At 27.5% G+C, this 14,090-nt stretch overlaps 1 protein-coding gene across 1 annotated transcript; it reads right to left on the reverse strand.

Moving 5' to 3' along the window:
- Positions 1-5,188: 5,188 nt before the first annotated feature.
- Positions 5,189-8,774, reverse strand: LOC129965647 (transcription factor 15-like). The gene is made up of 2 exons (XM_056079729.1): positions 8,636-8,774; positions 5,189-5,569 (listed from the first exon to the last, which is right to left on the reverse strand). The coding sequence occupies exons 1-2, from the start codon at positions 8,642-8,644 to the stop codon at positions 5,189-5,191; spliced, it is 390 nt and encodes a 129-aa protein (XP_055935704.1). The 5' UTR covers positions 8,645-8,774.
- Between the last annotated feature and the right edge of the window lie 5,316 nt (positions 8,775-14,090).

Genomic DNA, 14,090 nt, shown 5'->3' on the forward strand with positions numbered 1-14,090 from the left:
TGCTAGTAATGATACATATCAAAAGTTATGTTTTAGCAGCTATATAGTTTTATTGCATATATATATATATATATCAATTTTTCTGTTTATAAATATTTTATATAATTTTATAGTAGATACATTTTCCTTGTTCTTTTCTTTTATTTTCAATATGTAAAAGTGCAGTCACCTAAAAATATTACTAATAGTTAAAATTTCTTTGAAAATTGTTTACACTAAGCTTAAAAATTGATGAAATTTTTTAGATATACTTCTTGTAAATTTGCTTTACTTTTAATACATCAGAATTTATTTTCATCCATTATAGTAATTTTAATCATATAAAATTATGCATGTATATTATCAAGGACATCTTTTATTGGAAGTTATTTTCAAAATTAACTTCAATAAAATATTTAATTCTATTTAGAATATAATTGAAAGTTCCATGATTGTTGTTTTACTGTGATAATAAAGTATTTTTATTGAAAACAAACATTTAATTTATTTGTATAATTGATTTCTATTTTACTATTATTTGATCAGATCATTTAATAAATGACTCATTTTTTCACATATGGGGAAGGAAATTGAACAGGTTTCATTAGAGTTATTATTGTGTCATATTAAGTAGAGGAAATTAAGGCAAATTGTTTCATTCAAATTTTAAATTAACCACTGATTGTAATTTGCTTTTCTCTCATAGATTGGTAGCTTTCATTCATGAGGTTTCCTTTACGAATTTTAGATTTGCCTACAGATACTGGTAAAAAAGTTGCTTGTGAAAGCATTAGTTATAGAGTTTTTGCAAATTTTAAATTTTTTTCCTTTTTATGTAAGTCTTTTATTGCACTTCGAAATATCTGTGCAAGATCAGTATTCTGAGAAAGCCTGAATTTCAGACAAATGAAATTATATTTAAAAGCTCTGTACAACTACATTATAATTCTCGAAAGTATCAAGATATAAAATGGTGCCACCTTTACCAACTTGTTACATTTCATAAGGATTATTTGTTACATTATAACAAATTACCCCAAGTAAGTTTTAATTTAATTGTGTATGTTTTCTTTTTAAAACTGATATAAAAGATAGATAGGGGTATATTCGCTTAAGAAACCTTTCCAGATGTAGCTGAAGAAGTAATAACTGGTCATTCATTGGGATACGTGATTGGTTAATTAAATTAATTTCATGGCACTTCAGAGATTCTGGGATAAAAAGAAAAATACTACTTATGTTGAGTTATAATTATAATCAATATAGTTTTCTGATTTAACTGCTTTAAAGATAATTAAATAAAAAATATGGATATTTTTGCAAAATATATATTATGGCCTATCTAATAAGCAAGAGGAAACTTTGGCATATCAGTGCACAATTAAAAAATCTCAGTGAACTGCACTGCATGTGAAAGTTTTTCAAGTAACTGGCTGTTGGGTTTTGAATGGTTAAAAGAATTTGAGTGAATATGAATAAAGTTCATAGAGCTGTTGTTCCTCAAAACTTACAAAATAATAAAAGTTTTATAACTGTTTGCAATGTTAACATATTATATGCAACAAATTACTCCATGTAATCTAATAACATACTCCATCATGAGATTTGTTATGATATGCATAAGGCATAAAACTATTTAATATTGTTGAATTATCATTACCTAATCGTTTTTTAAAATATATGCTGTGCATTTTTAAAAGGTAAAGTAAGTTTTAAAGAATGTTTCATAAGAATATTTATAATAGCACACTTTCATTTCCTTTACTATTTCAGTTAGACATATAATTCAATTTGCAAAGTTTCTTCAAATAAGGTACTCAAACAAATGGGAATACTTTACTTCTGTAGAGGGTAACAATAAAAAAATTAAGCAAAAAAATTAAAATGCTATATGACTGCCATAGCGAAAAAGTGTTAATGAGTGGAATATTTGTCTTAAAGTGTCTTTTATAAGGACACGAATGCAATTTTCATGCATCTTTCTGCATTTTTTTAAAGATATTAAAAGGAAATTTTATTGACATAGATAATTTTTCTTTATCACCGATCGGTGTTTTCGGTACAGACTTTCACTGTAATGTTCAGTATACACATACTTCTAAAGAATTTGAAAAGGGCAGAATCAGAAAATAATTTATTCGTCATCTACGCAAAACTGTATTTTTAAAACAATGCTTGTGTATATGCGATCCAGTTCAGCAACTGCAGACAGGCTTTTTGAATTTGTTGGTAAAGATCCAGATCGTGCACTGTCAAATGCAATTAATTGACTTAGTTCAGATATAATACCTATCAAAACTAACTGAATATATCGATATACATTCAATATACTGTTGAACATATTGGGAATAAACAACGAACTTCTAAAAATGCCACCTCAGAAATATTTTAGAATGGGTTTTCATCACTCCAAAACTGACTATTTTGATGATTAACCCTTTGACTACACATTTATTTGAAACGACTTATATATTTGAAGCGCAGTTAGTTTTTTGAACATGTGAAGGCAATAGCTTTTACTTAAACAATTCATTTATTTCTTATTATTCAGAATATATATCGCTACATGATACTGAGATAACTTAAACTAATTAGAATTACAAAAAAATGGAAACATAAATTCAATCAAATACGGAACTTTCTGATATGTAAATGTACCCCAAAGGGTTAATGTTTCTCTCTATATTCGTCTGTTGAAATTACATTTCTCGGAAAAGAAAGATGTGACTTTGCTCAAAGTAAGGCCCAATTGCAAAATTGTAGTCGTTGTTCATGTAGTTGTCCATGTAACTTTTGTAATAGTTTATTGAATTCATGAAGTTTGCATGGATTCCAATTATTACGTTAAATTTTCTAGACACTTGTTTTTTAGAAGGTTGGGCTATGAATTGACTGTTCGTATTCCAACGAAGAAGAGCGGTGACAAAATTATTACAATTGTCCCCTTCTAGGTAACCGTAACCGCTTGCTCCTTTCCTTTAGCGAGAAATTAAGAGTTTCGTCAAGAAAAATGTTTCACTGATTCGGAATGGAGGTATTGAGAGTTGAATTAAAGTTATTGATAATTTAATTCCTACCTTAAAGTTGTTACATGATAAGTAATCGAAATAGGCGATTTTTTTCTGTGTTTGGCTAGTCGATGAACAGCAGTTAAGTCAGCAGAATATCGAAAATCAAATTCTTTCGTCTTCCGCTCAACCTGTAGTGTTTGCACTACATTTGGAGAAAAGCCGATAAAACGACAAAGTAAATCAGATGTTGCGTTTTACCGATAATTTATGAAATACGGAAGAGAAAAAAATGTATGGATTGTTATATTTTTCGATTGTTTTGATCTCTTGTCGGTGAAACTGTTATGGAAAATAAGTCTGTCAGTTTTATGCCAGACAAGAGCTTTTGAATGAAGCACCAAATGCATGGGCACCTTTCGACTTGTTTCCCCGATTAAAATGTTGAGACTTCTTAATGATATTTCTTCGTCTGGTGAATGGCTGAAGTCAAGCAGCTGTTGCCATATCGTTTATTCTGCAAAATGCCACCACTCTCTTACAGTTTGAAATTGGCTTGCTAAGGAGAATTGATTTGTTGTTGTCTACATAAACCAGTGGTGTAAATGAAATGTGCAAATGAGAATTACAAGAACTTAATTATAAGATATCTGGTTTTTGCGATTTAATTTATTATATTACAATTAATACACTAATCAAGTATTACTAATTACAGTTGGATACTATATATATATATATATATATATATATATATGCGTGTGTGTGATATGGTAGATTAGTATCCACAGCTAAAGAGCTTATACCAGAATGCACTAATGTTGTTGACTGAATTCATTCCAAGATCATTTAGATATCATATTAACCATTATATGTTCAAAATCAGAAACTGATTCTCCTCTCCTTTTTTGCCAATTACTTCACTATATTATTCCAAATGTTTCTTTTAATGATATGTAGATAAATATGTCTCGTTAGAATGATGATAATTTTTAAAAAAAAAAAATGTTTATAGAATATCCATATCTATCACACTGAAAAGAAATATTTTGGATTTCCTATATCATAACGACAACAGAATTTTCCAAATTAAACAATAATTTATCCAAGTTTGTAAAGCACTGTTGGAAGTGGACTGTATCTAGTAAGTACAAGAAAAAAAGTGCAAAAAGAGTTCTATCTGGCCTTTTGTCCCTGATCATGGATTCTACCTTAGACTGAGTTATTGTATATATGTATTTTTCTGTTTATTTTTTTTTATTATTATTTACTTACTTAATTTTGCATTTGTTTATTTATATTTTTCTCTTTGCTTTTTTTTTTTTTTTTTTTTGTAAATTTAAATTGCCTATCTTCGGTAAATTTTATTATTTACAAATTATGTTTTAATGATGCTGTTGGAATATTATGTAAGCTCTTCTGCTTGGGCCATTTAGACCTCTCCACTTTTTCTTTTAAACCTGCTCCTTTTTTTTTTTTTTTTTTTTTTTTTCTTTGACTGTTTTTAGCTTCTAGTACACAAGATTATGAGAAAAAAATGAATAGCTAGTCTTTTGATAGCTATTTAAATTCTATTTTTTTTTAATTTTATTTGTGAGCTGTTACCGGTGTAACGCCACTTTTGGCACACACCTAATCATCATCAGAATACATCAGAATAATTACATTTAAATTATTCTTCATTCTATTTGCGCATATTACATTAAACGGAAGCTTCTTATAAATAGGGGACTATTTTACTAGAAGTCTTGCTTGCTGTAATATGATAATAAATCTTTGCATTACTGGAAAAAAAAATATTTATTTATGTTTTTATTGTTAAAAAGACATTTTTTTCTTAATTTATAAGTATAAAATAGCAATAAATGGAGATTAAATTCCATATTCTACAGAAATCATTCAGAAACGGATGAAATATAATTAATTTTTTTCTTGGTTGTTGATATTTTCTAAACAAAATTCTCTAATTATGGTATTATTGAATGAAAATATCGATAGTTGCATCAAAAATTTCTGCTGATAGTTTTATATAGTAATCATAAGTATAAAAGAAGCTGTTTATTATTCTTGGTTGTGATGGATCGAAACACAAATAATGCAATTAACACAGATTTTAAGTAATGACATTTTGTTTTACATTTCACTTTTACCATTTTAAATTTCATTTTTTTTTTTTTTTCCAAAGTTTCTCAGAATAAATTCTTTCAGAATGAAGACTGATTTTTGAAGTCCTGCTTGCTTTCCGCCAAACAAAACGTGCATATTTGTTTATATCTCGAATAATCCGTGCAGTTCTGATACTTGCAATTATATCGTTGACATACTTGACCACCGTAATAGCCTTCGGCATTGGCCGTGATGAGATTGGCCAAATGTTTGATATACGAAACTGCTAATCGCAGAGTCTCAATCTTTGATAATTTCCTGTCCTTCGGCTCTGTTGGTATGTGAGTCCTTAGAAGAGAGAACGCTACGTTTACACTTGAAGTGCGGTTTCGTTCTCTGGCGTTGGCTACGGTTCTTTGGATAATTGGTTCTGATTCTGAATATGAATCCATTTGTCTCCCAACATTACTTTCTTTGATCTGCAAAAAAAAAAAAAAAAAAAAAAAAATCATTACGATTTAAGCCTTATACTTATCTGTACAATAGATCACATGGTCTCCCTGAAATTCAAACCATTTTCATTGTTTCATGAAATTATTAATTGCGAGATTTGCTTCCATTGTCGAAAGTTAAAGAAAGATTCCGCTTAATATCTGTATAATATTTTTAAAATGAATATAAATGTGAAGCTAAAATATCGAGAAATTTAGTAATGAACCAGATATTTTTTAAAGTGCTATGATGATATGGCACTGTTCTCCATTAGAAAGGTTCGTGTACATTACAAACAGAATTTAATTAGGACAATTAAAATAGCATGGCTTAATTGTAGAGATTTAGTGGAATCATGGACATAATGCTACATCTAAACGATTTAAATAAAATTAAACATAAGCAATATTTCCAGCGAATAACAAAGGTGAATGGTTTGAAATAAAAAGGAAGATCCACTCTATTGCGACTAAACCTGTGTGACATAAAAATTTGAATATTTTTATCTTATAAAAACACGCGATTTTTTGACCACTCTATCGATGGTCTCAAAGAAACACCAATCAGTGCTCAGAGTTTCTCCACAGCTGATTGGCCTAGTATTATGAAAATGTTGATTGTTCTAAAATTGTAATATTCAAAACGTCATAATTCGATCAGATTTATTAATAAATTAATTTAAATGATTTTTTTAATAATTTATTTTACAATTATTTCGGTTTTTAGGTTGTCTTTTGTTTATAAAATATAAATGCAAATTTAAACCAGACTAGATGAATTTACTGACAACCCTCAAAACTGCCACATCGGCATCTTGTCCTTTTCTCTCCACCTTATTGACGTCTACATAATTTGAGAAGTTTGATTGCGTTGTTTCTAAGACATAGAAGTCGCAATATGTCCCTACCTTTATTTATTTATTTTTTGAAATTGCACAACATTTAGATAATTCCAGACATCCATTTATATAATATTGAATAATTAGCATAGATAAATAATAAAAAAAATACTTGTTTTAAAAAGAGAAAACAAAATCATGGCCAGAAAAAATTTAAAAATGATTCAAATCTGCAATCTGAAATATCGTAGTCAGTTAATAATTTAGGTTGTTTCTTCTTACCTTTATTTTATTTTTTTTTAAAAAGTATGTGAAAGTATTTAAAAAGTTTTGTGATTTATACAGAAACGATAAAGTGCATAGTAAAATTAATGATTAAAACAAATAAATAAATAATAATAAATAAATAATAAATAAATTTAATGATTAAAACAAATGAAAAATACTGTTGTAAAATATATTCAAAAATATATATATATATTTTAATTTATGGAAACTAGAGGGAAAAGCGCTCAGAAATAAAACTTGTACCACTGAGTAGTTTATTGTTATTTTTAAAATTTTTACTTTTTTAATTTTATGTAGAAAAGGGTGCTGGTTTTGGAGAATAAAACTTTACCAATAACTTAAAATTAGCTTTGAATTAAAATTCTGGTTCAAATTTTGTAAAACCTCTCATTGGGAGCACCTCTTCGTTAAGAAATAATTAGTGAAACATTTGGAACTCTAGGTTAAATAATCTGTCTGTAGAGCATTTTGAATGATTATTTCCTCAAGTATGTCGTATCTCACAATTGACAAACGGTATGTGATTCTATAATCATATTTTCATCGTAATAAAAATATTCCGTCCCATATGAAGCAGTGTTCACAATTGTCGTCTACATCATCTTATTCAACTTCAAATTGATGATGTTGATTCCTAAATGGCTCCTAGGTAGCTTTAAAAAAAATATTAGTCTAATTAAATTAAATCTTTAATTATGAGTTTAGAAAAAAAATTGAGTTATGTATTTAATTTTGAAGTAATGAAGTTATTGGAAGCAAGTATTTTATCAGGCCCATCAGTTTTTGTAAACTGATGTTCGTTGTCTTTATCAACAGTTTTATTTAATTCTTTATTTTCAATTCTTCCTCACTACCTCGGAGTAAAAATTATTAATTTTTATTCATAAAGTGAATCGGAAAACGTATTTTCGTAGAAAAGTAGTCAATATGAGGAAAGTTTTAATAAACATAGGCATTAAATAATATTATGCATAAGGAAACGAAGTAAGAAATAATAGATGAACAGAATACAGTGAAAATTGCCTAATTCGATATTAACAAAATCAAATAAAAATTTGATTCATTCAAAAACTGAATGGTTAAAAAAATAAATACAGGAAAAGAAATTAATGACGAATATAAAAATGAATACGGAAAGAAATTTTCATATTGAAAAACGGCAATGAAGGTTTATTTTTAACATGACGCAGTTCTAATAAATAATACATTATTAATAAATAATATAATTATTTCATTTACATTAATAAATCATTTTAATCGGGTAATAATTATTTTAATTAAAAAATCAATAATTTAAAAAATAATCTTTTCCATATATGTGGAAATACTTTTAATAAAGGAAGACTTTTTTGGAAACTACGATCGCCTGATGAAATTCCAAAATAAACAGCCATATTCACATCTAATGGGAATTATCTAATTATTTTTATTACTCGTGGTAGTTAATTATTTGATTTTTTTGTTAATTAACATTTGTATTAAGTTTTAAAATATACTAACTTTTTCAAAGTATTCCAAAATTTTAAAATGCATTAAATCTTTAATAATTACAAAAACTATAGTTTTTAATTATTTAGCCATTAATTTTTTTTATTAAATAAAATCCATACATAAAAAAATGCTTAAATAAAAAAAAAATGTGCTGTATAATTTGCTGCGTTTTTAATCGAATACAGTAAATACAGTAAAATCTTCAAATCATTTACTTATGAGCATTGACGATACAAAGCACAGACATATATTTAATTAACGAAAAAAATTAAATGATACAAACAAATATTAGTTTTGATTTAAAAATATGCACATTAATTTAACATTATATTAATAAGTAATTTAAGGTTCTAAAGAAAAATTCTAAATAAAAAGAGAATTAAAATTTACCAAATTGCATTATATTTATCAATTAAATTAATAGTCATCAACTCACCCTCACCATTAAATTACTGAATCAAGAATTCCAGGAAAGCTCGTACAAATTACACGCATGGCTGAACAACGAAAAATTGGAATTGCTCATGGACAAAGTTTTCGCTCCAGCTGCTTTGGAAACTATTGCTGCTCTGCCACGTTCGAAGGGGGTCGAGAAAAGGAAACGAAGGAGGTGCCTGAGCGAAAGTAAATCCCCCTGGGTGGGAGTTAGGGAGATCGGGTGACATAATCCGTAATGTCAGCCGTCACGGAATGTTATTTTCTTTAGTTCCCATTTCCAGAAAACTGTCAAGACAAAGGATGAAAAATGGCACTTTCTGTTCAAATAGAATCAGTCCGCCTTAAAAGTAAAAAGGAATAATCTATATAAATAGAAGTTAAAATTCATAAATATTTTGTATCATTTAGAAGTTCTGATTATTGAATAGTGTTTTCTTCAACTTTTGTTCATAAGTAAAGACGAAGTTTATAAAAATCTTCACTGAAGGTTTAGAGACAAATTAATGGAATAATTAGCTATATGTTTTTCAAAACTATGTTTCCAGCTTAACAATAAAATGATTATTTTATTATTAATTTGTATGTGTGTCCAAGTTGCTACATTCGAGGTTTAGTTAAATATTCTTTTAATATTCTTTAAAAATTATAACTCATAAGAAAATTTAACACTTTTTTTAATGAAGTTTTCAAAATACTGCAACTAATATTCTCATTTAATTACAAATAAAACTGCTGCTGATAAGATTTGTAGCTAATAATATTTCCTATGGAATTATTTATTTATTCATTTATTTTTTTGCAAATAATATTAATATATATTTGAAACTACGTTTATTTACGTGTGGGTTGATATTCTATTGAGTATAAATTTTAAATAAATATTTTCATTCCGAGTATATCAATAAAAATTTATAAATAGTTTGCAAGATATAAAAAATTCGAATTGAAGATAGATTTACTTCAGATATGATGAAACACAAGGATAATTTTATGACAATTAATCAATTAGATAACTTTTTATTAATTAAAAGCAATGTTTTCATATACAGAAAAAAAACTATTTAATTTTTTTCATTAAACTCCCTTACTCAAATTGAAAGAAAATATAGTATATATATTTTAAATTGTTTTATTTATATGCCTTTTGCAATGTTTAATTATTTTTTTTTTCTTTTTAAAATTATTAGCTTCTAGCAATTTTTAAGAATCGCTTAGTACATTGTGCTACTATTTGAGAAACTATGATATTTAAAAATTGTTTAATATTAATAATAGTTTAATTTCTATTTTTAAAAAAACTGCAAATGGTAAGATTTTGTGAATAATAATATTTTAAATTTGACATTGTCAATATTAAATTTATACATAAAACCAGAAGGCTATCGATTGAAACGAAAATTGTGCAGAGAACTTTAGTAACAAAGATAACATATCAAATTTTATTTATCTAAATGATTGTGTTATTCATGTGGTGATCAGATGTGAAAGATTAGATTGAATGTATATCATGCATGTTGTAAGATGCGACTGACTCAAGTCTGGGACTAATCGATGTTGGGACCACACTGGAAAAAAACTTGTGAAGAAATCCAATAGAAAGAAATACTCGGTTGTATTATCTTATGGAAAACGACATAATAAGAGCTTGCGAACATTGTGTTTTGGACATGGAATATTCGTACAGTCGTCAATCACAATAAAAAGGACCACCTCTACAACTGTGTTATTTATTATCGCATCTTCAGAGAATTGGTGTAGTTGAAAATGGATTAAAAGGACCTGTTTGTTGAGATGGACAAATTGACTAACCGAGTTCATTAACCATTATCACAACATTTTTCCATTACGGAAATCGGGATTTTTTAATAATTAGATTCAACAAGTCTTTTTTATGTATGTGTATTAAATTTCGTTCCAAAAGTCGTAGTAGTTCTTAAGATATACTTAATTTTGTTTGTTGAAAACTCCACCCAAAAAGACCCAACCTACCGGAGACCGTATATTAAGTAAATATCAGCTTGTTAATAGAAAAATAAGACATTTTCTTCGCGTTTTTATCTCAGTAATTTCGGAGGAGCAAACAGCAAACATTTATCTTTAATATGAGTTCGTTTTTATCAAAATATAAATATCTTTATCTTTTTATTTAAACATTGAAGAATTGTTATTATTTTTAGAATAAATTTATCATTTAATCTTTTTAAATTGATCTCGCCTTAAGAAATTAACATAAATCTTAATTTTTTATGACGAATGAAATACCTTGTTTAACTTTTTTCCCCCTTAAAAAGTCGCTTATTGGGGAAATACAAGTATTGTAAAGACATTTTAAGCCAATGAAATTATAGACTTTTAAGGGGGAAAGGAGGATCACAAGGATGGATTTTTATTTTCAGGTGGAAGTTATTGTTAATCGGATAGAAGATTTATTAAGTTTACTATAATAAGAATGACTGAGTGCTGGACTTTCTGTTAAGCAACAGCTAATGTAATCGATATAAATAAATTCAAGCGAATGGAATCGAGTGCATTATCATGCATGCTTCAATATCCCGAACTAGAGGTTCGAAAATAATATTTTTTTCACAAACGCGATTTCAAAGAGTAGATAATTTTATGACTCTAAGGAATCATTTTAAGGAAATTTTTTAACTATTATCCATCTAATTAAAAAAAATTATGAATGAGTACTCAACATTAAGTCATATGTGCTAATAAATTTCCTTATTTTAGCGTTAATTAATATACTGGATGGTAAGAAATGCTGCTGATTTCCGTTTCATTTACTTGCAAACGGTAATTGCTGGTAAATAACAAAAATTAATTAAACGTTCCAACAAATAATCTGTTCTGCAATCTAATTTAATATCATCTTAGTGGGGAAAAAAACATTATTATTATTTTTTTCTTTTTAAGAATTCATGTTAAGTTAAAATCGTCTGATCAGAAAATAAATTTAATATTTAACTAACTGCGATGTTATTATGGACATTAAAGTTCGTGCATCATGAAAATTAGACCCATAAATTAAAATAAATTTAATATACGGTGACTCAAAAAGGAGACGTTGTAAATCGATTGTGGAAATTTTACGGTTTTTGTGAATGTTTCGAAAACTGTTTGGGGTATTAGCACAAGTTTTTGGATTCCGGCATTTTAGTATGCCAGCTTTGCTCTCATTTGCTATGTTATAATTCCATTTTCTCCCATATTCATGTTCAAAAAAAAAAATGAAATTTGTGTTATTTATGTATTGATTGGGAGATATTATTAGGAGAGTGAAAACTTTTAAATAAATACATAATAATTTCCGAGATATCGCTTAAAATTCTTAATAATTACATGGTATAAACATAATATGCGAAAAAATTTATATATTTAACTTTATCCCTCAAGGAATGCCAACGTGCAGCTAAATGAAAAAATTTTTACTTTTTCTTATAACGAAATATCAAAGGAGAAAATATTGCGATCGTCAAAAAATTCGAATTAGAGATTTTGATACATTGCCATGTTTTAGAACTCGTTGAATTAAAAAAAAACACCGTGAATTTTTTCTATCTGTGAATATAAAAGCTCAAAAATGTGCAGCGCTGCATGAATGAAATTAAGCATATGATTCTAAAACCAAATGTGTTCCTTTTCGAATTTTGAATTAAATAAATTCACAGAAGGGTTGGGTTTCCGAGTATAAGGGCCTTGATGACTTTAAAATTTAAAGAACTAGATGGATAAAATTCTGTACATAGATTATAGTGTATAGAAGTGTATATCTGAACCAAATCTGTCAAGCGATCATCTTTTGTTTGTCTATTTTTTCGTGTGTGTGTAAATGCAATTACTCAAAAATGTATCAACTCAGATAAATGAAATTTGGTATAGAGTTTTATCCAGGGTGCGTAGTGAGAAATGGATGGAAAAATTAAGCACTTTTTAAGCACTTTAGAGAAAAAAAAATTAAGCACCTTTGTACACACATGTATACATAAGCCCACGTATTTTCCACGCATAGGATTTTTTTTCTGTTATATAATAAATTATAGCTTTTACAGAAAAAAATTGTTTTTAATTATTTTTGGAAGTTTTAAATATGTATTTTGTAAAATTTTAAACTTTGACAAGAAGCTCTTTTTTATATTTTAATCTAAATATATTCTAATATGATATGGCAAATTCTAAAAATGGTTATAACTTTGTTTAGAGATTGAATAGAACCTCATCGCTCCTTTTTTAAAATAATGTTGCCAGTCTAAATACAAGGAAATTTTAAAAATTTGAGTTATGAGCAAACTGAATAGAATTAATATTAGAGATTTAAATCTGGATTAGATTTTACATCAATGGAGATTTAAATAATAGCTAAAGTAAATACATAATGGAAAAAACAGGTGGAGGGGGTATTTGCACAAGTCGTAGGGGAAAGAGAACTCTACCAGTTCCTAACACACAAACGTCTATGTTCATTGCTGGCAAACAATTAATCAGTTAGGAATTAGTTAAGAAAACGTAATATCAAGTAATGCTGACAGAGTTTTATAACTATAAATTTAAGCTCAGAATGAAAATAAATTGCAGTGTAGACACATCTCAAAGTTTGAAAAAAAAAGGAATTGACTGTCTGTAGGTCTATGCCTTCAGAAACATGTGAACGCGACAATTCACAAACGCAATGTCTTAAATATTTCAGAAAAGGTATCAGATTTTGTAATACAAGCGCAGTTTTGTGTCAAATTTTTGTTTCAATCGAGTGAGAAAAATATTTCTAAAACACAAATTCCATTTTTTTTTATGTTATTATCCGCATGCCAGATATAAATGACCAAGGATGACGAGATATATTCGGTAAAAGTGCTAAATTCCCAACAAAATTTAATATTTCGTAAATACTTATTGTATGCTAATGCCATGTAAGCCGTTCTCTGCCATGACAAGTTTATTAGAGAATATGCGAGAAAGTTTTGGGGAGACCTCGCCAGCTGGTTTTTCTTTTAATGTTATTGCATTTTGCTAAGAGTGAAAAATTCTTTGTTCCATTCATTTTTTATGACACTCTAATTTCTCCCTCCATGTCAAAAATTTCTTTTTCTACCTTTTTTTTATTCCAAAGAGCAACTAGTGCGAATAAAATGTACTGTACTGAGAAAAATAAAAATATATTTCACATGAAAAAAGCAATTTTTAAAAAATGCAGATGTATTTGTAAGAAATGTCACACGTCTGTATTTATTTTGAGTGGAATTGTTCAAATAAATATTAAATACATATCTGCAAATCCACAGTTTATGCAAAACCAAGTTGCATAGTTTTTATTTTTATTCTTTTCTTTTTGAACAAAACGCACTGCGTTTTCTCGGAAATGTCCATGTATCTTTTTTAGTTTACCTTTCCGGCAACTTTTGAAAACTTAACTCGTATTTCCTATGGCATACTCTATTGTGTTGCAATATCAGTTT

Source organism: Argiope bruennichi, chromosome 4 (genome assembly GCF_947563725.1).
Source record: "Argiope bruennichi chromosome 4, qqArgBrue1.1, whole genome shotgun sequence".
NCBI classification, from domain to species: domain Eukaryota; kingdom Metazoa; phylum Arthropoda; class Arachnida; order Araneae; family Araneidae; genus Argiope; species Argiope bruennichi.